This window comes from Lagopus muta, chromosome 6 (genome assembly GCF_023343835.1).
Source record: "Lagopus muta isolate bLagMut1 chromosome 6, bLagMut1 primary, whole genome shotgun sequence".
NCBI lineage: Eukaryota > Metazoa > Chordata > Aves > Galliformes > Phasianidae > Lagopus > Lagopus muta.
The window spans coordinates 34,077,498-34,104,200 of NC_064438.1; the positions used below are offsets into that span (position 1 = coordinate 34,077,498).

At 34.4% G+C, this 26,703-nt stretch overlaps 1 protein-coding gene across 4 annotated transcripts in view; it reads right to left on the bottom strand.

The window, feature by feature from the left end:
- Positions 1-26,703, bottom strand: part of STRN3 (striatin 3) — a 55,407-nt gene that overhangs the window by 4,769 nt on the left and 23,935 nt on the right. The window contains exons 6-15 of one of the 4 annotated variants that reach the window (XM_048949268.1): positions 26,496-26,628; positions 25,222-25,363; positions 21,366-21,476; positions 14,760-14,900; positions 10,379-10,512; positions 3,959-4,134; positions 3,771-3,818; positions 2,612-2,733; positions 506-673; positions 110-250 (exon numbers count right to left, since the gene is read on the bottom strand). In XM_048949268.1, the coding sequence (XP_048805225.1) occupies positions 110-250; positions 506-673; positions 2,612-2,733; positions 3,771-3,818; positions 3,959-4,134; positions 10,379-10,512; positions 14,760-14,900; positions 21,366-21,476; positions 25,222-25,363; positions 26,496-26,628 (1,316 nt within the window). The remainder of the gene's footprint in view (positions 1-109; positions 251-505; positions 674-2,611; positions 2,734-3,770; positions 3,819-3,958; positions 4,135-10,378; positions 10,513-14,759; positions 14,901-21,365; positions 21,477-25,221; positions 25,364-26,495; positions 26,629-26,703) is intronic. The other 3 variants (XM_048949269.1, XM_048949270.1, XM_048949271.1) reach the window with 3 other exon arrangements.

The window sequence follows — 26,703 nt, forward strand, 5'->3', positions numbered from 1 at the left end:
AATCCCTTCTTAATTATCGTAGGCTTGTCTTTTTACTTCCTGTATGATAAAACTTTCATACAGGTACCTCAATCAAGCTAGACACTAAATAGAAAAGAGGTTTATTTACCAGATTCTACTTGGGATGAAAGCATTACCACTGACTGAGATGTTTCTAAATCATAGATGACTGTGCTGCCAGTGTTAAAAGATGCCACCATATGAGCAGGATCACAACCTATGAAGTCAACTGATGTAGGTATTCCATGCTCTAAAAAGTGAGGGAAAAAAAGCCTTTAGAAACAACAGAACATCTTAAAATTCTTAAAAATTTAAGCATTAAGCTTACTTTATACTCATACTTAATTTGCTCCCTTCAGAATAACACCACAGCATCAGGATTATCTTAATAAAAGAATTTCTCTTTAGTCCTGTTAACTAGCTTTGAAAAATGGACAAGCCAAGAACTTCTTCAGATGTCTCATAACAAATTTCCAAAACCAAAATTTCCCAGCAAAAAACCTACCTTTCTCTCCATTGTAAGTGCAAATACAGGGCATTTTTTCTGGTGGGTTCCATAATCTAATAGTGCCATCTGCTGAACAAGATAGTAAGTGATTCTTTACACCACTGTAAGCAAGACCCCAGACTGCATCTGTGTGAGCAACTAGTGTGCCAGCTAGAACGTTTGGCTCTGGAAAGACAAAAGTTTAGGAACAGAATAAGTATTTACTGCATTGCAATATAAATCAAATTTTAAGTAAAACAGCTATGTGTCACATTTACTAAATTATTGATTGTTTATCACATCTGGGTTCTAACAGATCTGTTAGCTGTACTCACCTATTCTGTGAATAACAGTAGAAGGAAAACCTAAAAGTGTCAATTTATTCAACACAAGTGCAAATCCTGAGCTAACTTGACTGCAGATAGGAAAGTAAAGTCAAGACATGTGCTTCTGCCCTTTTTTATTCAAGTAGTTTTCTAGTCTATAGATAATTCATATTAGATTCACAAGCAAAATGGTCCACTACACTGCACATGAATAATGAACACAATAGATAACACCCCACTGTCCAAAAGGATCATTTCAGAGAAATTTTAAACAGCTTGATATCCATGCTGCTAGCTGAAAGGACAAACTAAGACTTTTATATTTAAGTAGCTTGCTAGCAAAGCGAACTTGCAAGCTATTAACTCATTCAGTCATTTGTTGAAAGAGAACAACCTGCAACTGAACTTAAGTTAGAGCATTTCATTAAAAATAAATAAACAGATGTTGGAATGATTGTTATTAACTACCAAGGAAAGTGAGAAAAGGGAAAAATCAGAACTAAAAGACTTTTTAAAAATTTTATTGTTTAAGTTGCAGGTATGTTACACAGTAGATCATCCTACACAACCTCTAGCAGCTTTCTCAAAAAAAATCTGTGTCCCCTTTTTCCAGAATGAAAAATTTGTTATAACCTCCTCTCTGAGAGGTTTGCTTCCTTCATCTAAGTTTACAATCTTAAAGATTCTTTATTGTAGTCTTTTCTTTGTACAAGATGTAAAAACATCTAAAAAAGATCAGCTTCTTATTCAACAGTTATTTAAACTCTGATGAGTTATTCAAACTCTGATGCCTTTACAGTAATACTGCTTTTTTTCTTCCAAATTTACTATACTGCTGACTTACATGCTCTAAAAAAGAAACAAACAACTCAGTACCCGAATATTGAAAAGAGATTATTTCTGTTGTGAAACAAAGAAACATACCCATATTTTACAGCTGCTTTTCATAGAGGGTTTTTTAATAAACGAGATTTTGAGTAGAATAGAAATTAAAAGGTAGGTGGAAAGGACTAAGTAAAAAATCTCTAAAACTTAATTTTGCATGACATTTAAAACAACTTGGTCTTGCAAATAAAAGCCCTACTAACAATCACTAGGGAGGAAAAATAACAAGAGTGCTCTGGCTTTTAAAAATAATTTTGTTACTTCAGTGGAGACTGTCTAAGGTCCATTGAAATTGTAAGATCACTTGACTGGTTTTACTAAATTGACACAAGACAGCATTGCTTCCTCTTCATCTCACTGATACAGATTATGCAGCCTGAGTGGTGTACCAGATCACTTACTACAGTGAGACAAGAGCAAGAACAGCAAGAACACAGAACAGTCTTGCCTTTATACCAATTCAAACTTCAGTAACACATGATACTGTTAATCCACACCAGCATCGAGGAGACAAATCAGTTTTCCATACAGTTAACAGCAATTTAAGTCATTAGCTATGGGAAGCGAAATGCAAATACAAACAATTTGCCTACATGGCATTAAAATTCCAAATTTTGGAATTTTGGAAAACCAAAGTAAAATGTATGTCTCTTAGAAAGGGATGCGACTGACTTCTTCATTATTTAAACCTCAGGACTTGCCACTCATTCCCTTGCATTTCTAGAGAAAGCATGTCACTAATGCAAATGGAAATAAGCAACGAACATTAATTGCATACAAACAAATTCAAAACACAATTCATTTGATAACTGGCATTCACATTGCACAAAAGGGTTAGAAAACATGTTACTGAGCGGGAAATTTATGTCCAAGACAATAACTATAATTTGTTTTTCTTTTAAAAGGTATTTACCGTAGGTGTCATATGGGTCCACGTTAGGGCTAGGCATGTTCCACCACTGGATGGTTGCATCAATACCACCACTGAAACATTGTTCTCCATTAGAACTAATTGCCAATGACAATACAGGTCCACTATTGGGAGACAGAGAGTAAGTAGTTTACTGATACTGCCAACAATATAGTTAGAATTTTGCAATCTATTTAAAAAAAGGCAAAAACAAAAGGAAAAAAAAAAGCCTGGATTAAACAAACAATTCTGTTAAAATCTTAAGTCTCAGCCAGTTATACAAACCTATATTAAAATATTTACAACAACTCAACTATCAAAATTTAAGCAATTCAGGAACACAATCTTACTTCAATAGAAACTAAACCTGCAAAGCATAAAGGAATTTTTTTTTATTTTTTATTTTCTAAAAGAACAATCTATGCCTATCTAAAAACTAGTTGTGCTGAAAGAGGTTGTTCTTGCTCTCTGCCATTAATACTGTGAACTTTCTCAGATGGACAGAAAACTGTGCTCCGGAAAACTGGTTCAGAAAAATAATCCTAGGAGGAGTACTTTTTGGTTAAGGCTAGACTACTACTGGTTTAACCTCTTGAACCTGTTTGCAGTGACACTAGACAAGCTGTGCCCCAAAGGTAGCAGCACCTTTGGACATACCACTAAGTCAGGTTTAACTGTCTTGTAAAGCAATAACCCTAAATTAGATGTCACGACAGGTCATGCTTAAGAAATAAAGTCTACTGGTCTTCAGTGCAGATAATTCCAAACTGTAATTATACATTTAAAGCTGGTGAAAACAGATACTACTAGTTGAATCCACCTATATACTTGACCTTGAGTCTGCATAAAGTCCGTTTCTTTTTTTTCTTGATGACTACAACTTTTTTTCACCTCTCAAAATTATCTGGGGACTACTATGTTAGACTACTAGTATTCCATCATATCTATTTTCTTTAGATCTTACATATTAAAAGCCACAGCCCAAGAAACTGCTCAGGCAATTTCAGCGTCATCTCCTACATCTCTTTTTGTTTTAGCACGGACTCTGCAACTGATGACAGGGATTCAGTATTTACCTGGTTTTAAAGAGTATAACCTTGTCTGTATGATGTTTTATGAATCCAGGATAAAAAAATATCAGGTAATTCTGATAAACACTTACATGTGGGCCCTAAATGTGTAGATAGGTTCTACATCTAAAGAGGCACTCCTGAAAGATGAAGAGGAAAAATTATTACACAAAATGAAGTCTCTACTGAAAAACTCCAAAAATATTTAAGAGTTTTAAGAGAATCAATTTCAAAGACTTTTAAAACAAAACTGATACTTCATGAAAACCCATATACTTACTTTTTGGCAGGAACCGTTTTCTGCAAATTCCAAAGTTTTAGAGTATGGTCCTCAGAGGCTGTAACCAGCACAGGCTCTACAGGATGAAAAGCTAATGCCCGCACTCCATCAAAATGACTGCGTAGCGTATACTTAGGGTTCCATGTCTTCCGGAAGGCATCTTTATTAGCTGGCAGCTTAAAAAAGAAAAGGCATAATTTACATTGAGTTTAAAAATATGTATAACAAGTATTTGTACCTTAGGAAAAGTTTGCTTTTCTTAATTCAGTTAATACATATTCAACCTTAAATATGCATTTCTCTATTGATCTATAGGCATTTGTAATCCCCCCTCTGGCACGCAACTAAGTCTGCAATGCACTTTTTTCCTATTGTAGAAGCTTCTTTTGTTCCAGTGTGGAAAAGAGCATATATACTGAATATGCAAACAACCTTTGATTTTCAAATTTTGGTTTTAATCCTTTTGTACACCAATACCTTAATTCTTCTTCCCTGAAAAAAAGATACCGATTTCATTGCTTATCATATTGTCTGTAGCCAAGGAAGAGATTACAACTTTCAAAAGCCCATTATCACTTAAAGTTATTAAAATAAATTTCAGGTCCCCACATTTCTTCCTCAGATTAACATCTTGACTAAAAATGACAGAAAACAAATGCACATCTTGAATAATTCTACATGACAGGGCATGTACAGAGAAATAGTTAAAGTACGAGGGTTGCTCTGAAAGTTACATTTTACTGTGTTGGCCCACTACATCAGAAGTGGATGCTGGTGGTATGACAGAGATTAAAACTTCCTGCCAACATTCCATTATATTTTGTTGCCTTGCAACAAATTGCAGCAGAGGAGCCGTTTGACAAAGTGACAACTGACACAGAAGTGCGTATGAAGCAAAGGTGGGTCACTGAATTCTGTGAAATTCTTCTGGAAAAAAAAAAAAAAAAAAAAAAAAGAAAGAAAAGCACTAACTGTTCATCACCAGTGAAAATGCATAGCTGATGATGGTGACTATGTTCAAAAATATTGTTTTACAGCTGATAATTTGCTCTATCGAACAGTGTTACTGTGCTTTTTGTGTCTACATAGTTCTCATGGAAGTATATGGAAGGCGTGTGATGGAGTGATCTATGTACTTAAAACAAAAGTGTATTAAACAACACTATATAAAGTGTTATGTGCAAGGCTTTAATGAATTTTAAATATATTTGTGAGGCAACTTATTTACTGCATGAAGCAGGACAAAGGTATTCTTATGTATCAGTGAGCACCCAATTCATTCTCTTCACAAAGAAAAATTAAAACCCACAAATTATAAATGCTTAATATTAACCTTAGTTATCTCAGAAAAGTTACCAGAAAACTTCTAGTGAATGTAACAGACTAATTTAAAGCTCCAAATATAATTCATATTACTCAGAGTCAAGAGGACCTATAAAAGACTACATACCACTTATCCTGAAACATCCACCCAAGGATAAAGAGACATGCACATACTTCTTGCTTCCTCTCAAGTAATTATAATGAGACTTTAGAAAACTAATTTTAGATAGATAACCAAAATTAGCAAATGAAGAATCAATAGATACTCATTCTATACTCTGCCTTACACACTAGCCACCCACATACTTGTTAAGACAGTTCTCAACTAAGGCCTGAATCTCTCCGTACCCCAAGATACTTCTAGAAACATTATGGAGAGATTAAACACTCTCATATTTAATAAAAACTTAAGTATCTGTCAGCACTGAAAACAAAAAAAATCAAATAATAATGTAACAGTACACCATATCTCTATCCTGGACTGAATTATCAGTAGTCACTCAAACTAGATTTGATTATATCCAAACAAAATAAATAGAAATGCTCGGACAATACAATTTACTGTTCTCAGTTATGGATGTGTAGACATCTGTTTTCCCTGTATATTAAGGTATTTGATGTTTTTTTGGCCTAAATGCAAATTATCCCAATATCAGACCAAGCAACATAAATCTGTTTTACTAGATGTCCAACATAACCTTTTTTTTTAAATATACCATGTAACAAATAAATTTCATTACAAAATATTTTACTTTCAATCCTCCTTCTCTGCAGTGCACTGAATATCTCAGTATTTTCTGTTGATATTTAAGATATTCCAAACTATACTTCAGCATACAACGCTGATACAAACAATAATATCTTCTTTGTATGAGGGAGCAGAGTGGAATTCTGGAGCTCTGTTAATTATTGAAGTAATTCTCTAGCTAACAGAGTTCCTTAATGTTTCTAATCATCATTATATAAATACATTCATCTACCTGGCTAACTCCTGTTGTCTCACACACTTGTTACAGTCTGGGGCTTGAAGAAATTAAAGCCCAGCATCTGAAACAACTGTGCTTAATTTTAGCATGTTACACCCCAGATAAAAGAGAAGACTTGGATTCTTTCAAAGTGGTGTGCATCCACACTACAATGATTTTTGTTACACTTGTGATTTTTTCTTCACTTGATTTGTTTTCAAGAAAACTGGGACTGAGAAAAACAACAAAAAGTTTATCAATTGTTGTTGTTGTTAAAATGGCTGTTGCAACAGTAACTTCATTCTCAGTAGTTCAGATACACTCATTAAAACACAAGGTACCAAACTGACAGAAATTTGGAAAAAGAAGCACTAAGTAAGGCTTTCAAGGCTTCACTTTTTTAGAACAGATGTCAACATCTTGTTCTAAGAAAAGACCATGTACACCTTTCCTTGAAATGTAGTTAAATAAAAACAGATGTTTGTTTAATTCTCTCTGTCCATCTTTCTAATGAACCTGGCCAAGAGGAAAAAACTAACTATCTTTAAAAAGATCACTGTAACCTATTTCTATTTCAAAAAAGCACACACCACAAAAACATTGTCAAGGAACTTGGAAACCGCATTTGCTGACTACAAAAGGGCAAACGTGAGACACAAAACAAGACAGGGGCAAAATAAAATGTAAAAAATAAGATGTAATGCTACATATCAATATTTTGAAGTAGACAAGTCAGAAACCTCTCCAAACAAAGGCACAGACACACAGCTCCATTAAGTCTTAACTGTTCTACTGGTATAAGCCAGATCCAAAATCATAGAATTGCTTGGGTTGGAAAAGATCTTAAAGATCATCAATTCCAACCACAACCTAACTACATCACCCTAACAACTCTCTACTAAATCATGTCCCTGAGCACCACAACAGTTTTTAAACACATTCAGGATGGTAACTCAACCACCTCCCTGAGGAGCCTATTCCAGTGCTCACAATCTTTTCAGTAAATAAGTTTTTCCTAATATCCAAACTAAACTTACCCTGGCACAACTTAAGGCCATTTCCCTCTTCCTGTCACCAGCAAGAACAGACCAGCCCTGCTCTTGCTGTATGTACTTTTCAGATACTGGAAGAGAACTAGACTACAGTACCAAATATCTTCTGTAGCTTTATTTATCTCTCCCATCAGCCCTCTCCCTACCCCTTCAGTGGATGTTAATTAAAACGATCAGCACTGCCATCTGAAATGCCAATCATTTGAAAAACAAAAGCAAGAAAAAAGACCTTTACCATAATCTCTTTAAACTAAAAATTGAAAACAAGAATCCACGGAATCTTATGATGGTGGGAGGGCAGAGAAGGAAACGTTGCATAGATTAGAAGAACGATTAGAATTGTTCTTCTTTATAGCACATGGCAAGCAACTCAGTCATTCTGCATTACAAACCAGCAGAAAATCGTACTGGAAGAAATTTCAACTGAGGAATAATAAAGAAGAGCAAAAGAACCCAAACAACCCACACCCAAACTAAACAAAATCAAGCATCAGGTAGAAAAAAAATCTTCCTGGCCCCTGCATTCAAGGGAATCTCCTCATACCACAGCAAGGAGACCTGCATCCTTCTCTGTCTTCCCAATTTGCTACATGTCTACAGCAAACAGAATTTAAAAAGCAATAATTAATAACTGTAGTTGGAGTATTTTAATCCCTCATTTTTTTCTTGATAATGTTGTGATTTCCAGATTAGATACTTTGATAAATCAAGACTTCTGCATTTGCAGCCAAAAAACACCAAGATCCTGTGCAACTATCAAAAATATCCCTCGTGTAGTATTTAATATTACTTTCTCAGAGTACAAATACGCACTATATACGAAGTACTAGATACTAGAAGAGACATTACTGGAGATGACTGCTGTTGTAAACAATCCATGCGCTAAATGTTTACCACACAGAAAAAATATTCAGCTACAATTAAAACTATAAAGACTTAAATTTTAATTCCCATCCTCTCTATACATAGCCTCCATTTCAAAAATAAGAATTTCATTTAGGGACTTACTGGAAAAACAAGTGGCTTGCAGGGACAAGAGATTAAGTTGTCCTACAAGCATTATATTACAAGTACAGGCTAACACACAGCCCTACTGTACTGCACATGCACACTTATGTGGGAACAACATCAGAAATAAAGAAGTATCAAGGAATTTTTATCTTGGAGGAACATCATGATGCAAGAGAACTACATACCATCTGAATTTCAGTCTCTTCAGATCCACAGCAGGACAGATTCCCTTCTTCTTACACAAAAACATCAAGAAAACCTTTCTACTTGTGTAACTTGATATTAGAAGTTTATCTTTTCAGGTACAGGAAGAAGTCATGCACATTTTTCATATATACTCATAAAGTCCCTAACAGCACTTGGAAAGGAAAACTAGAGAGGGAGAAGGGAAACTGAATGACATTTATAGTCAATTGTGTCTCATTTTTATTTGTAAATAATCCAGTTGAAAGAAACAAACAAAAAAATTCACATCCTTTGTCTCCTTTAACAGCCAGGTATTTATGCATTGATAACACCAATTCATATATCCCCCAAATTCAAGGGCCTTTAGCAAAAAAAGTCTTGCTGAGAAAGTTTTGAGAATTCAACAACACTGAAGCACTTGTCAGTAAAATGAGAACAATATAAAAACAAATGAAAAACTGGTACCTTGATTTTGAGATTCTGAACTGCTTTCATTTTATTCATTCATGCAAATTAGCATTCAGTGAATATACAAGCAAGAATATTTAGAGGTTAACCAGGTCAGCAGAAGACTATGTAAAAAAGAACCCCAAGCTATTCAATTTCATAATTTCATAATCCACAGTGGAATCTACTACAGGTTAGGGGTGTTGTTTTAATACCAGTTCTGAATGTCTCAAATTTAAGCTGACTTAATCACATACACCCGTGAAGTAATTAAAAAACCTTTTTTTCCATGTCCACTTATTCACAGATTTAATTGTAAATTAAAAAAGAAAAAAGTGTTATGTTCTACACATTGCACACGATTCTTAAATCTGTCTGCCATACTTTTACATACAGTGATACGGCAGATTCAGCTCAGTAGAAAGTAAAATTCAAAGAGCTGAAACTGGACTCTAATTTCAAGTTATCTGATTTCCCAGAAGCGTTACATCATTTGAAATCAGACAATCTCAACATTAATCTTTTCTGTGAACAGAACAGGACAATGTATTGTAAGTGCATGAAATAGGACAAATATTTTAAGAAGTATTTCCATTGGAGTTTTTCACTACTTTCTATAAGGATGGACAATTAAAGTTTTCAATTTTCAATCAGGAAATCTAACTATGCAACCTAACACCTTACAGTAAAGAATGTATTGGCATTTACTTTATGATGTAATATAGACACCGAAGGACAAGTATGATAAAATAAAATGGTGTGCAGCTTAAGTACTTTCAGACCCCATAACAAAAAGCCCACCAAAAACTAACAAGATACTTTAAACACAGTACAATATGTAAGACTTACCTGGACTTTTCCCTAACTAGTCAAATATTACCAGCCAATTAAAAAAAAAAAAAAAGAGAGAAACCCTAGTTGCAGTAGCTTAATTAACATGGTAAATGACAATCTCAAATCTCTAGGTAACACTAAAAATACTCCCTAGAAGTTTACATCAGAAATAAACAGTAATATATAGTTTATGCTATTAACACCATGTAAACAGAAAGAGTGGAGCAGAGCAATATGTTTCTATAAATATTTGCGTTTTAAGCCATGTCTTCTCAGTATTCCATTTCAGTGTGTAATTTCCATTTCCGTTTAAAGAAATTCATGTTAAGTCATCAAACTGTATTCTAGGTGATTACACACCCCCCAGTTACAAAATATGAATGAAATTACATTAGAAGAAAATAAACAAGTAATCTTAATTATGATTATCCAAAATACTTAGCACATTGAAAAGGTGTCCCCTTGTCCTCCCAAATAATATTTGCTACTAAAAGCTCTGTTCTCTGCATCTGTAACATTCAGGGTAGAGGGACAGGGTAGAGGAAAACTATCACTGATTAAATTAAACTGTATAAAGAATTTTAAAATAAAATTGCACTTACATCATAACTATAGTCTGCATCATTTGTTACTGTCAAGTCTGCAAGGTCTCCAAGGCCCAGTACACTTAACAAAACATCATCAGAACCCATAATAAATGACTTGCCTCCTCCAGATGGAAACGTTATTGGCTCAGCTACAAAGAACAAAAGTTTCTTTAAGTATCAGTACAACAATTTAAACATTGATGAAAAACTTACAAACAAAGCAGAATTTAAAACTGAACTAGTGCACACCACATACTACAAGTAAAATAAAAAGAGAACACATGCAACACATTAAAAACACAATTCTTCATCATAATTTCAGTAATTTCATTTCAACTTAGTCTACAAAAATTCCCATAATTTTACAATTTAAAAATTATTATATGTGAGAAGGTAACAAGAATGAAGTGACTTGAATGATCATTTTTCAAGATGAAATCTATGTCCTACATCTCCAAATAATACTTTACTCACTACACCATGTTGCTTGCCTTCTTACCATTTGCAAATACGTCTCTATGCTCAGTACTCATCAAATCTCTCTACCTGCACCATTACGTATTTTTGTCTTAGATCAAGGTCTCGTGCAAAACTCCTCTTCTACTCCTATTTACTAGATTATTTAAGAAAAGAAATAACAGATATTGGTGAATCTCTTACTTTCTCTGTAATTTTAAATTCCTAAAATCAAAACTCAGCTACTATTTATCCTGATGAGCTGCGCCTTCAAGTTAATATTTAACATTTTTGTCAATTGCCATTTAGAATAAATAAATACAAATAACCTATAAACCATTCATTCTGAACAAACATCTGAACAAGAAAGTTTCAAACATTCACCCACATTCCTTATAATCAACAATACTGTTTACCTCCTTCTACAATATCCCCAAATACCAACTTGGTGGTGAGGAATACGACTGAAGGCTTAAAAACTAACACTTGAGCATGCTATTAGAAGCTGCTTTTACTTATCTGTATTCTCTTTTGTGAAAAGAAAATAAAAAATAAAATGGGATTCTTGATAGGTAAAGTATTTTAGATCAACTTCAGCAAAATGGGAACTTCAGCTAAGTGTAAGCATTTCCAAAGCATATTAAATCTTATTTGACATCTTCAGAAATTAAATCTGCTTGACTTTTAGATTTCACTGAGTTACAGTATCACTGTAATGGCACTTCTACTTTCTAATCCTCTCAGAAATAATGCTTTAATACATGCAATTCCTTTTTTTTTTTTTCCTGTCTAAACACCTGACTAAAATTAAAGGGAGATGCAATATTCCTATATAAAGCAAGAAATAACATCACAGACATTCCTTTGATTAAATTAAGACACTGAAATCCCCAAACAATAATAATTAGCTTTTTTTTTTTTTTTTCCCCCCAAAATATTCACAATTTCCTTGGGTTTTTTTTTCCTGACAGAAGAAAAAAAGAAAAGAGAAAGAAAAAAAAACCTAATACTTTATTTGGAATTTCCAAACTTGGTTCACCTTCAACGTCCTGACAGGCCCAGACTAACAAATACTACTGTCCATTTAGAAGTCCAAATCTCCCAAGTCTTCCCAGACCACAGGGGAAAGGAGACAGCATCCTCATTTTACACCTGAGGATGCTTTCCATCCTTGTTGTGCGAGTCCTATTTATCTAAGACACGCTCACATAGTTTAAGTGAGCTCTCAAGTCTATCCTCCTAATAGTGCACAAGATTAATGCTGTCTGTGCTTGGTAGATAAGCTTGCATGAGCTAAGCTCTACCACTGAAAACTGCACAGGAGAAATCTATACATAAACCTATCAATTTCAACATTTCTTTAAAACTTCCAAGTTAACATTATCCAAAATTTAGAAGCACATTTCTAAACACTAAAGCTACCAATATGTATACATAGCATAACTACATTTTCATTAACTCTAAAAATAAGTTTGTGCAAATATGACATTCAATAAAAGACTGAAGAACGTTTGCAAGTTCTGCAGGTTTTCAACACTTTTTTTTGTGTGTCTCTTTTTCTGATATATGCAGAGAAGTAATGCAATGAAATATGCATGAAGTTACAGCTACCAAAAATAAAGATCCTCACCATATATCAATAGGCATATGGAAAAAAATAAATTGGATTTATTGTTTGTTTGTTTTAATTAAAAAAGGAGATTATTCCCACAGCTGTGGATTAGGTGCTCAATAAAACAAAAATAACTTTACACAATATACTGGATGTAGAATCAAGTTGTAGCTCAGAATTATGCTGTACTTTCTATTTCTGAAGATCATGCACTACAACAAAACAGAAACTTTTTTTTAAATGGCCGAGACTACAAAATGTTATTACAACATAACAACTGTCTCATATTTAAACCTCCACTTGAGTACAAATAAAAACTTTAGAAATGTAGAATATATAGTCCCAGCCAATCAGAATCATAGTTAAAATTAGAACTACAGTTGTAAAGAACTATAGTTTCTTTTTTGGATCCCCAAGCCCTCACCAAGTTTAAAAAAAGGGAGCTTAAAAACCACTTTGTTCTCTACATGAAAATCGCATTTCCAACCACTCAATTTATAACAGAACTGGACCACTTAATAGCAGAGTGTAGCATAAAGCTTAAGTACAACCCCAAGAACATTACAGCTTAGTAACATTCATCAGGCTAGCATGCCTTAGCAAGAAAGACACACAATCGTTCCCTAAAACTGTCTTCAAAAGGCATTAGCTTTGAAACCACAGCTGAATAGAAAAACTGAGCAAAATCACCGTGTTATGATAATTAAGTATTTGAAATTTACAAAGTGCAGACCTAAAATGAATACAAAGTAAGCTTGTGTGCTTGTAACTTCATCTTTTTATAATGGGTTGTGCAAAGATTTAGAAAGCTGCACAGTATTCTGCATAGAATTTCCGACCAAAACAGCAAAGCTTACACTATTATGCCAGTTTAAAAGTTTTGGAGAAACCACAATTAACAGATCGTGATAATAATAAGAAAATAATAAAGATATTCATACTACTGCTCTTAATGAATAAAGTCCAGGAAACTGAACTGATTAGCTATAATCATAAAGCACATAAATAGACAGAAATACAATTCTGAAGGCAGTTTACTTGAAAACAGTTTGGACAATCTTTATTTGAAGTGTAGCATAACGTCTGTTCTACAGGAACCACACAAGTCAGCCCTTATCAAATTCAAATCTACAATCTATTTCTTCAGAAGGGTTGCTTTGTACTGTATTACTTGAGATACAATGCCTTTAAAACAGACATGAGATAACATTCCATTTAAAATACCTAGCACAAAACACTGCAACAGTTACACAGTTACTGGAGAGATGCGAGACACCTCTATACCATCACACGACATTTACAGCTGATAGTACAAGGTACATGCGCACTGACTTCTGCAACAGAAACTTCACTGTTACTATTTTCAATTGCATTCTACAAGTTAATTTGATACTTGTGGATCTTTAAATTGAAAAAAAAAAAAAAAAGAAAGAAAAAAAAAAGGAAGGCAGTAAAATAGAAGGCTAGAAAACAAGGTGAAGTAATAGTTCAGGATAGAAGCAAAAGCACTTCCCCACAAACTTCTCTGCTTAGAACAAGACAGAAATTTCAGGGAGGAGGAGGACAGACAACAGTAAGGATTAAGGAAAAACAAAAGAACCAATTAGCAGCATCAGTAATAATGCAAATTGTTTTGACTTCTGGGATAGCTAATACCATGCCAGGGCTTATGGTTCAGAGATCATCCTAGAAGAGCCAAATGCGGATTTAGTTGAGCACTTTGATTTTATTTTATTCTATTTAAAATAGACAATTTATATCACAGTATTGTATGATCTTGAAAAACGCTCCTTTAAAAGTCAAACCTTAAAACTGTAGATGGCAACAAGCTGAATAGTAAAACTTTGGGCTACGTAGGTGATATTATGCCACTAACCCCCATTGCATAAGATAATTCTGAAACTGGACCTAATACTTTGCAGAGAAATGCTTAAGACTATACATAAAATAGGACAACAGAATTTAAAAACAATAAATCAACATTAAGCTTAAGGAAAAAGAGACAAGTTAGTCTCTTAAGTTAAATATTCACTTACAAATTTCACTCAGAAATACAAACTGTTGTCAAATACTAATACTCACCTTTTAACCCTCAATCAGTAACACCCTATTCATACAACATTTTGCTACATGGGGTCTGCAAACAGTGATTTAATACTGAATAGTTTCAGAACACACCGCTGTACATGAAGTTGTTTAAAAGTACTTAGGAAATAAAGGTCCACAACCTGCAACTGCATTAAGCTTTATAGAGCGGACAGTAAATGACAGCGTGTGCCTTCTACAAGAAATCTCCTGAAATACAATAAGTAGCTGAATTTTTTGTACCTTCCTCTGCTCTTGCACCTTCATGATCAGTCATTCTAGAAGAGGGTGACCTAGATTGATTAATGATTCCTGAAGGGATGTGGGGTATCTCATCATCGCCCAGATCTGCTATCATGTCTTGAAGTTTTGTCCTGTTGACTCCTGTAAATTAACGTCAGCAGCAAAAATTCATTTGATTGCTACCGCTTGACTTGACAGAAGTCTAAAAATCCATTAAACTAAGTAAACAAGAATAATTACTAATGGGACCTCCTTAAAATAAATACAATGCTTTGCTTTTGTCTTTGTATATAAATACAATTGATCTTTTGGAAATCAAGGAGTTAATGCATTAAATCTAAAACTACATGCAAACAGTCTGAATTCACCAGATCAAAGAACAAATGTTTTGCATCTGTTGATCTATTTTATAATTTCCTGTAGGAGAGAAAAAAAATCATCATACAGCCCTGCAAGAAGCCAAACATCAAAAGAACACAATTATAGAAATACATATGAATTAAACACTTGCTAATACAGAACTAACTATACTAAACAATTAAACATTGAGAAAGATTGCAAATAAAAGATAAGCTCACAAATGAGGGGAATAAGTATAAAGAAATCATAATTGTGGGGGTGGGGGGGTGCAACAAACAATTAACTTTCCCTGATTTTGAATGGTATTTGAATTGTATAAAATATTTATATTGTATAAAATACAAGATCACCAGTGTATGAAATAGTAAATGCACATTATATTTATTAGATAAGCCTGCTCCTAGAAGTAAAGAATACTAAATTATATAGCAGTAGTAACTAAAAGTAGAATTAAAATATACTAAATTATGTGCATTAATTTCATAGTATGGATACTAGCTATCAAAAATAGTAGGTTCTAATTACAAGAATTTTAATTAAATTCACTTCTGCTTTCAACTTCCAGCTTCCATTAAAAAAAGAAGAAAAAAAAAAAAGATGAAGTGAAATTACAGCAATAGACTCCTGCTAAAGAAAATTATCCACAATGACACCTCACTAGTTTTAATTAAAACGAAGTCCTCACAGGTAGTGTTGGCAATTATATTTTAAACAAACAAATATACTTACGCTACGTATTTCTCTTTAAAATCCACTATGAAGTTTTACTACTTCTAAATGGATATAGTATAGCGTAAATAATTTTCAAACATACACATTTTGGTGAAGTATGCACTAGGCAGCATTTTATTACACTCTGAGTTGACATGTCACTTTTTAAAAGATACAAACCAAAACAAGGCCTTCATTTTATGAAGTTGTAAGAGGTAAACACTAGATTTACAGATCACTTCTCAAAATCAGAACTGTTTAAGTAGTTAAATTCTAAAACACATTTGTTGAAATCATGTTATACCAATTTTAAGATCTGTCTTTGACAAAAAATAGTTAAAATCAATGTGACCAAAAATAAGCATCCATCAGTTATTTTCTTGATGTAATGCAGAGAGGGATCATTATTCACAATAATAATTGCAAAACATATTCATTTCAACAAATGCAAGTTAGAATCCCCATACTTTTTTGTGGTTTCAATCTTTCATGGAAGCCACAGTATTTCTATCATACATATTAAAGCTCCTACCTGTAAGTTGTTCGAGAATAAAATTGGCTTCCTAAAGTTTTCCATATGTAACATATTTCTTGAATGGCTAAGTCTCACTGAACTCATGCACTGATGAGTCTAGAAACCTATGATTTCAGCTGAAGAAGTGTGAAATACTTAACATTTTCTTTCCTGATTACAGTTCTAATCTTTATGTAGAACCGTTTTCCAATAAACCCAGAAGTAAAGCAATATTATTATTACTTTAAGACACAGATGGATAAAAAGCAGGGATTAATACAGAGACCTACTTGAGTTTTGAAGAAGACAGTGAAAGCAGATAAACATTTCTTTCAAAAACAATTACTAATGGTAACACACAACATTCCTTTAAAAGCGTGAACAGAAAAAGACTTCATTCCAGTTAGATAGGAAAGCATAGGAAGCAGCTATCAGCAGATTGGAAGGAAACAAAGTACGTGTTATAAACACTTATCACATGCAAATGTAAAAATAATGTCCTTTATCGGGCAACTGAAATGAACTTCCAACTAGTTTTAACTACAAACTACAGTTACACTGAGTAACCACTATGTTCTACTGGATGACCTATTCCATCATGTCACCTAATCACTTTCTGTAGAGATCTGCAGACTGAAATGAACTGCATTTGGCTTGAAGTGGAAACGTCTAAAAAGACACTCCAAAGAGGTGAAGGATGTTGTTCCTCACTAGTATGAGGAATGTCTCCTTTCCAATAACACTTTTTAGTAGTTTTTAGATAGCTGCTAGACTAATATGGATAATATCTCATTTGAAACAGTTAATTGCAGTCAGCCAATGAAATTCCATTTAAAAAAAAAAAAAAAGTAGTTAAATGATTGGGTCTTAACTGCACAAACCACAAACCTTTTTTTGTATCTTTTCCAACTGGTTGTCAGCCAGTCACCTATCTAAAGTGATCAGCAGAAGACAGAATTCTTGAAGATATTAAGAAGCAATCACTATATTACGTGATAAAAGTCATGACAGGTACCCTGACGTCTACTTGAAACCACTCTTTATTCTCCAGAAGACTCATTAGTCTTCTTGACACTGATACAAATTTTACCCTCATCCAAACAGAAAGCACCTTTTGTAAATGCTTTCACCTCAAACATGTGGGAATAAGAAGTCTGTCTCAGAGCATACTCAAAGGAAACTGACAGTAATCCAGCTCACTCTGCTACCCCTTGCTACCTTGAACTAGCCAGTCATTTTGCGTATCATTAATAACAGGACAATCAGTCTTGTCTTGCAGAGCTTTTCAGCAAGTTTATTTACTTGTCCTGCAGGCATCAGCTCAGAACAGCCCTCAATCCATCATAAGAGAGGGAGAAACACTTAAGTTTAGAAAGAAGCAGGTGCTATTTCCAACAACTTCCCTGTAATTCATGCTAAAAAATGTCATTATTCTGTGATGGTCTTCCAGACATAAGCAATATACAGATATCTGCTTTCTAATTATTGTGCCTTCATATCATTGTTGAAGTACTCTAAATGTTACAAAGATTTTTAAGGATTAGAATGTGCTGACTCTGCATAAGCAGCTATGTTTCAAGGCATCATCTGGCTGCGCTGCAGTCTTCCTCAGAATGAGAGAACACAATCAGTAAACACAGACCTGTTATGAAGAAAAGAACACCTAGAATCTCATTTCCTTCTTAAATTCTATACAAACAAACAAACAAAAAACAAACAAACAAAACCCCACAACTTATAAAACAAGGCAGTAGTGTAACAATCAGTAAAGCCTGTGTAAAAGCTTTCCTATTCTGTGAACAGATACATAGGCCAATTAATGCATATGTGCGGGTTTGCAGAGGAGCGTTGAGCTTAGAAAGAGAAGACATCATAGAATCACAAGGTTGGAAACGACCTATAAGATCTAGTCCAACCGTCTCCACATCACCGTTGCCACCACAAGCACTAAACCATATCTTGCAGCTCCTCATCCAGATGCCTCTTGAACACTGCCAGGGACGGCGACTCCACCACCTCCCTGGGCAGCCATTCCAGTGCCTGACCACTCTCTGAGAGAAAAAGTTCTTCCTTATGTCTAATCTAAACCTCCTCTAATACAACTTGCAGCCATTTCCCTGTGTCCTGCTCGTTGTCTGGGACAAGAGGCCAAATCCCTCTTCACCACAACCTCCCTTCAGGAAGTTGTAGAGTGCAATGAGGCCCCCCCTGAGCCTCTTCTTCTCCAGACTGAACAATCCCAGCTCCCTCAGCCACTCCTCATAAGACTTGTGCTCCAGATCCCTCACCAGTTTCATTGCCCTTCTCTGGACACGCTCCAGGGGCCTCAATGTCTTTCTTGTACTGAGGGGCCCAAAACTGAACACAATACTCGAGGTGCGGCCTCACCAGTGCTGAGTACAGGGGGATGATCACCTCCCTGCTCCTGCTGGCCACACTATTTCTAATGCAGGCCAGGATGCCGTTGGCCCTCTTGGCCACCTGGGCACACTGTCAGCTCATGTTCAGCTGAGCATCAACCAACACCCCCAGGTCCCTTTCCTCTTCACAGTCATCCAGCCACTCATCCCCAAGCCTATAATGCTGCATTGCGGACAAAGTGCAGGACCCAGCACTTGACCTTGTTGAACCTCATCCCATTCACCTCAGCCCAGTGATCCAGCTTATCTAGATCCCTCTGAAGGGCCTCCCTACCCTCAGGCAGATCCACACCACCTCTCAACTTGGTGTCATCTGCAAACTTACTGAGGGTGCACTCAATCCCTTCATCTAGGTCATCAATAAAGATATTAAACAAGATGGGCTCCAGTACCGACCCCTAGGGGACAACACTTGAAATGGGTCGCCAGCTGGACTTCACACCATTCACCACTACTCGTTGGGCATGGCCCACTAACCAGTTTCTTACCCAAAGGAGTGTATACCTGTCCACAGAAATGTTACAGACAGAAACAAAGCAAACCCTACTCCACCACACATAACCTCAATAGCTGGTTATTTTACTATTGTTGATACTATAAAGGCAATTAAAGCATTGGGTATTTTTTGTTTCATTTTAAATTCCCTTAAGAAAGAATTCGACATAATATTTTAACATAGTATTTTGACTATCCTGACAGATTTAAAAATAATAAAGGAAAAAGAAAAGCCTTATCAAGATGTATCTGTGATGAGCAGATTACCTAAGTTTAGATGTTCCACTCAAAAGATAACAAGAAGAAACAACAAGAAGTGTCAAAATGAATAAAATGAACTTCTGTTTTGTTATTAACCCCTAAGACTGGAATGACAGTTACCACATCTACGTCAGGGCTGTGAAGATCCTGACATGAGTTAACAGTCTAACTGCAGATTACGGTACAGTTACTGGATACATGTCCAATAAAAGAATCCATTAGAATGTCTGCCCTATTATTGTGCCCCCAAAAACACAGCAAGAGGTGATAATCAAAATGTTTATTTGATCATAACGATCATATATAGTGCCACACAGATCTCAGAAAATTCTGACACAAATCTGACAATGGACTTAAAATGTTGAAGGGCAAAATAAGATGAATATGCAACATCAAGGTTGTGAAAGATCTGGCATTTGAAGGAGAAATCAAGAGGATCTTCTACTTTCAGTCTCAACGTTAAAAAAGCTGAGAAAAGAAGTCCAGAGACAGAATAAAAATAATTTAAACAAACCTGTCCCACCATAACTGCATACTTTCGCTGTGTGCACTTCGGCTACTCAATTAGTTCAGCAATTTAGGTGTCAATTTTTAACTAGAAACCATGAATTTGAAAGCATCAAATTCTTACTTACATATTAAGTGATGCTTACTGACATCCAGATTACTACCATAAATTCCAAAAATTAATCCAAAATCTGGGCAAGAATCTTTGTACTCTGGCTGAAAATATTTGTCTATGTGCATGAATGCATATGTGCCTAAGAGTCATGCAAAACTGCTGAAAAACAATGTGCAAATGAATATTAGTTCATTATAACTAGCAAAATAATTTCAAACCTTAGTGATTATAGAATCCTTTAATGAAGTGCTATACCCTAATTATCATCTGATTTAGTGCATATTCACACAATTTTCCAAATCCTAAATATTTTTTACTTTTACTAAATATAGCTAGAAAATTTAGCAGACAAATAAAAAATTAAAAAGAAAAACACCTGCAAAAGAGCTTCTCCAGAGACTAATTTAATAACATCACGTCCACTAAAAAACTTGCATAACTGATGATATAAATCACAAAGGTATTTTGAACAGGTACATAGTGTTGAAAATTCAGTTTAATTTGCATGGTTCACATAAGGGCAACAGGTCTGAAAACTGTTCTAGAGCAAGGCATTAGCCAAAACCTAGAAACTGCACAGAAAAGCAAGAGGCACCACAAAAAATAAACGAAGCTGCAAAAAAGTTCATAATCACATAACAGGCCTTCTTTTCCTCCACTCTCACATTGCCTTAGATTGCCAAAAGAAAAAAAATTGCAACCCATGAATAGCAATTACAGCTTGATTCAAGCTCATGATGCAAAAATGAAAAACCAAACAGCCAAAAAGAACAACAACAAAAAAAATAAAAAAAAAAAAAAATCAAAAACACATCCCAAAACACCCAAACAACAGAACAAACACTAAAACAACCAACAGTCAAAACAGTACCATAGTATTTTAATTTAAGAACTGGAGAAAGCTTACATCTTCTTTCAGAAAACCTTCTGGAGTAGAAATAACTCCTAAATGCCAATTGTTCATTATTTTTGCGCTCCCATTAAAAAGCAAGTTACTTCTCTGCACCTATTTCACTTTCAACACATCTCATCGAGATAAGACTGGCTGTAGATAAAGGCTTTGATATATTCACATTCAGCAGGTAGAAAGTTAAAGTTGGTTGCCCCCATTACAGAAACGTTTAATGAAAAACAAAAACAAATAGAACTCATGAGGAAAAAAAAGTCTTCTATACAGATAGGCAAAAAAGCGTTGTATTACAAGATTCAGAATCTGCACTTACTCTTTACCCCTTTCTTCCCCTTTCGTTCCTTCTTGTACTGTTCCTTCAGTTTACTTATTAGTCCCTGGTCTACATCCCAAACCTCAGCAGTTGGGGACAGGTCATCTTTGTCTACATGCAGCATATTATTAAAAGAAAAAAAATCAGCAATTGGCAATGCAAGCTGTTGGCTATTTACTATAATAGCTGTATAAGAGCATCAATACAAGTTCTTAATAAATCTTTAAAAGGTGCAGTCTCAGTTTAAAGTTTACAAAATACAAAATCTTGTTTCATAGTTTTCCAAGACACTGCTTCATATCAGTTACACATTTGAAAATTGTGTATTAATTTGTTTCTAAAGAGCAAACAAATTAAGTTTCATAAGTAACTTTTCATGTTGCATACTTCAAAATACAGAAAAATTCATTGGTGTTCAGAAAGATTACTGCATCTTTAGAAAGACAGTGTTAAGAAATTATTCAGCCAGTGTTAAACAAGCAAATAAAAGTTTTCATGCTGTATTACTCATGAAAATGCAAACTGAGTAAGTCTGTGCCAGTTTATTCATGAAGACCACCATGCATTCTCTCACACTCGTTCTACATGCACAAGAAAGAAGTCTTGGTCCTACGCATAACCAGAGAAACAAATCATTTTAAATGAAGACTGATAAAAGTAATTCACGTAAGTGAATTAAGTTGACATCCCACTGCATTTCAGGAGTTACATTGGAAAAAGCAAAAATGCCACATTCCACAGCCATTTCAGAAGACAACTTTTTCCATCTGACAAACATTGGAAAGTTATTTAGTGTTCATGAGGAGTCTCAAAATTTCTCAACTGTCTCAAACCTTTCTGGAAAGGCTACAGTAGGAAATGGATAAACTAGTTTCCAAGACAAGGTAAAGGTAACATTTGCAGAAGAACCTTGTCTGAGAAACAACTAAACATCAACCAAACTTGGTTTATGCACACAAGGTTTTCAAACATAAAATAATAAAAATAAGTTATTCAGTTCCCAACTTATAACTATACCTACAATATCAGTGTCTCCATAAGACAGCAACTTTTGATATTATAGCCACTTGATTCATAGAAGTGCACAAGAGGAGCCATATACAGCAGAGAAAGAAACAAAAGCATTTATGCAGCAGAACAGTATAACGAGTAGGAGTCAGTCTACACACAAATGTTTCATGATAAAACAGAACAAAGAATGGGAATATACCCTAGGATATAGACCAATCTGTAAAAAGATCATCATTCAGATAGGGCAGAAAGTGAAAAAGAGAAGATTGATAAAGAGATGAGATACAGAAACAGTAATGGTAGGGAAGGCAGGAAATAAAACATAATGGGGAAATTTCAAGAACTGTCTGTAAGGACCCATGGAAAAGGAAACTGAAGAATTACATCTTACACCAAACTACTGCCACAGCTACCAAACCACAAACAGAAAGATCTCAACCTTTATGAACACAGGGTCAAAACAGTGATAGAAAATTACCATTTATTCAGGAAACACAAGAGACACAAAAAGATGACAGAAGGTTCGTGCAAAGAAATTAGGAAGGAAATTGATAAACAAGTAAATAACCCCACTCGCCCCCCCCGACACACATACAAAAAGGAAATTCAGTGAAGAACAACAAATAACAGCCCAAAAAACATTAATAGAACAAAAATAAACAAGTAGGTCGCAACGGTACAAATTAGGGTTTGACAAAAATCAACTAAAAAACAGAACACATGTAAAAAAAATGTAATGCTGTTGCAAAAAAAAAAAAAAAAAAAAAAAAAAACAAAAAAACCAAGAAACCAAAACATTCTTGCATGTAATTCTGGGATGTTTTAAGAGTTACGATATATGAAATCAGGAGCACATAATTCAGTGACAACAAAATAGGAGTAACATATCCAGTCTGCGGGATACACTGAAATTTCAAGAGGCAATGAGTTGGAAGGAAGTGAGCTAATTCAGAAAACAGGATAAAAAAGCCTGCAAACAAATATCCAGGAACAGTGGTATTGGCTACTGAAGTGTAGTCAGAAATAAAAAACTAATTCAAATTATACCTCAGATGAAATAGGGAGGCTCCAAAATGAATTTCAAAGATTACTGGAAAACCTAACAGTATTTTCCTCACTATGCCTACACTTATCCTTCTTGGAACAAAGTCACATAATTGAAAGACTTCCAGAAGTCTCCTGTAGTAGTAAGCTTATTCAAGTCACTCATAGTGGTCATAATCCACACTAAATTGGCACCAGGACCATGCAGAGGATCGAGAGTGCCCAACAGCCAATATCACTCAGTAGAGGCTTTTTTTTTCCCCTCTTCAATTTCATGTTTTTTAAAATGACTCAAGAGAACTTCAATTCCAGTCCCTCTCCTGTATGGAATTCTGTGCACAGAATGACTCACATTGTTACATAAAAAGAATTTGTTTCACACAGAGGAAAAATTCAGTGATTAACATGTTAGACACGAAAATCACAAGCAAAATAAGTAGACTACTTGATGTGTAACACTTGTAACGTGTAGCATATACTATGTAACAGGTAACATTTGCTTTATCCCCTTTTACCTAAGCAAACAGACTTACATAAGCATCCTTTTCTTGATACTGTTTCACTACAAAGCATAAAATTCTAATTTGAAAATTACATTCATTTTTCAATGAAAAATGGCATACCTTGTTTAAAATGGCTTGAATTTGCTCATCTTTCACTATTTTGAAGATAAACTGTTCTAGCAAAATATCACATGACAGACTTCATATCAAAATATCTCAAAATAATTTAAGATTCAAAGCACATTAAATGAGGTATTTATAAATAGGAGGAACGCGTTCATTAGAACTGTATTATAGGCAGAATGGAAGATGTCCACAGTCAGTGGCAGGCTGATTTGCAGAAATTTCTAATAGCACAAATGTAACCATCAAATTTAGTAATTAAAAGTTTTAATGTATCTGGAGTTAGACCTACTGATACTACTTCAATGATTAACTATTGAAAGCAAAAATATTTGACGCTTGATTCGTTTATATTAAAATATCTATAAAGAAATACATTTAAAAACACTGGTTCTTCGCATTTTTGTCAGAGAGCCTGAATCCTCACTAAAACAAGGAATGGTAGGGATGCTAAGACAGGGAACACTGGAGCAGGAAAAAAAAAACCCAACAACACTGAAAAGAAAATAGAGCTGAGCAACTATTTACATTATGAAAGAAAAGCAGCAGTACGTATGTCTTTCTATATACCATACTGGTAAGACTGACTCAGAAACCAGAATTCTCTGCACTTGATATTTGAAAGGAAAGTGCAAATTCAAAATCAGAACCTTGGCATCAGGGCCTAAGAGAATTCTCATACTGAGAGATCTGCCTGCTTGGCTATATAAAGACAACCAATAAATACTACTAAAACTAAAGGTTATACAACTTGTCTGATACTAATTCCAAACAAACACTTCCTAACCCTTGGTACCTTCAAAATTAATTTTTACAAGCGAACCAAAGAAATTAATTTCAGCTGAACACAAGTCTAAAGTTCCCTATCAGAAAAACAGAACAAAAATCAAAATTCAAAAGCCTATTTAATTCAAATACAAAAACATTCAGAATCCTGGTCCTATTCAAGCAGTACATTCCTTTCATTGGATTTCTCTTTAATCAAAAGTAAAACATTTGGAAGTATAATTATATTTCTTTCCACTAAAATATAAATATGGAAGTTTCAGCATTCTAGACATTAATAGCTAATCACCAGCATCACAACCATCCGCACATCCACACAACCTGTGAAGATACTGTAGAGTAATGAACAAGTATTTTTCTATTTCTAAATTGTTTTGTTAGCATCTCACCCCACTCTGTTCCATCTCCAGAACTTCGGGCTTCTCCAGCTCCCTCACCATCTTCAGCTGTCACTAAAAAATCAAATTCTTTCAAGGCTTCTTCAGTATCGGGATCATCTGTAAGGTCAGCGGCTAAACCTTCATTACCAATCTGCAATCAAATAAAGAACATTACTGCATTTTAACCACCAACCTTTATCTACTCAAATGTTTCATTATAAACGATAGCGATTATGCTCATCGATGACTTTGTTCTTAACATGAAGCATGTTCAGGTCCACACAGAGCTATAGCTGCTTACAACTAGTAAAAATGAAAAGAGAGCAGCACAGTCAACTAATCATTAGAAAGGAAAAGAATATTGACATATGAGGTTTAGCAACAACACCAAACCCATATAGCCTAAGTTTCAGTTCTGATTTCATAGGCATTAACTGGAAAATTTTACTCTTTTTCTTGCAATATCAACAACTTTACAGAGAAGCTTTAGAAACTGTTTTCTGCTGGTCTATAATTATTTTTTCCTTTTTCCTTTCCATTTATATTTCTGTACTAAACATAAGTTCGGAAAATATTCACAAGCGTTTCTGAAACTAATCTTTTTAGTAGTTGTATCACATCCTCACCTAAAGGCAACAGAAACAATTCCCTACCAAGAAATCACCAAGAAGTTCTTTTTCATTCTGCAGGTGAATAAAAATTCAATGTGGGGCTGGGTTTCTACATGAGTTCCTCAATATTCTTATACTTTTGCAGAAAGGCTTTTTAAAACTGAAGTAAACAAAGCTTCAATTATTTATTTTTTTCTTATAAAAATTTTGTCAAGAATCAAACAAGTGTAATCTCTTAACAAATGCTTAAAGATTTACTTATTATATAAGACTTTCTACTGCCCTAGAACAAAGATTCAAAAACCATCTCAATCGACTATTTACTAGATGTACAAGTTAGTAACTAAAGGTACAGTGTAAAACCCTTCCTAACAAATCAAGCTGGGACATTCAAACTTTCATTAAGCTGAGCTAATGTTGAATGACAGTTGAGCTACTTATGAACATTAGAAAAGCAGCCATAGGCCCTTCCATTCCACAGAAAAGTATGGAAAATTGTCAGTATGACTGTCCTAAATCAACCTCTTTGCATAAAGAAATCACAATGACAGAATTTTCTAGTGTGGAATAAAAGAAATGACATGATTTTGACTATCTAGGGAAAAAGGAAAAGATATTTTCCTTTTAAGATAGGGTTTGCGCATGCAAAACAATATCTTAAATTTCTTTTACTTTGTGTTTCTTATTTATCCGATGTTTCTCTTTTCCTTCTGCAATATCCTCTATCATGTCACTCTCTTCTTCTTCATCACTATCATCTGCATTTTCTAAGAAGTTAAATGTTTCAAGAACATCACCAGAGTTCCTACAAAAATAAAAACATTAACAGCGAGAGAGTTTTACTCATGAGATTTTTGGAAGATTAATTAACATTAAACAC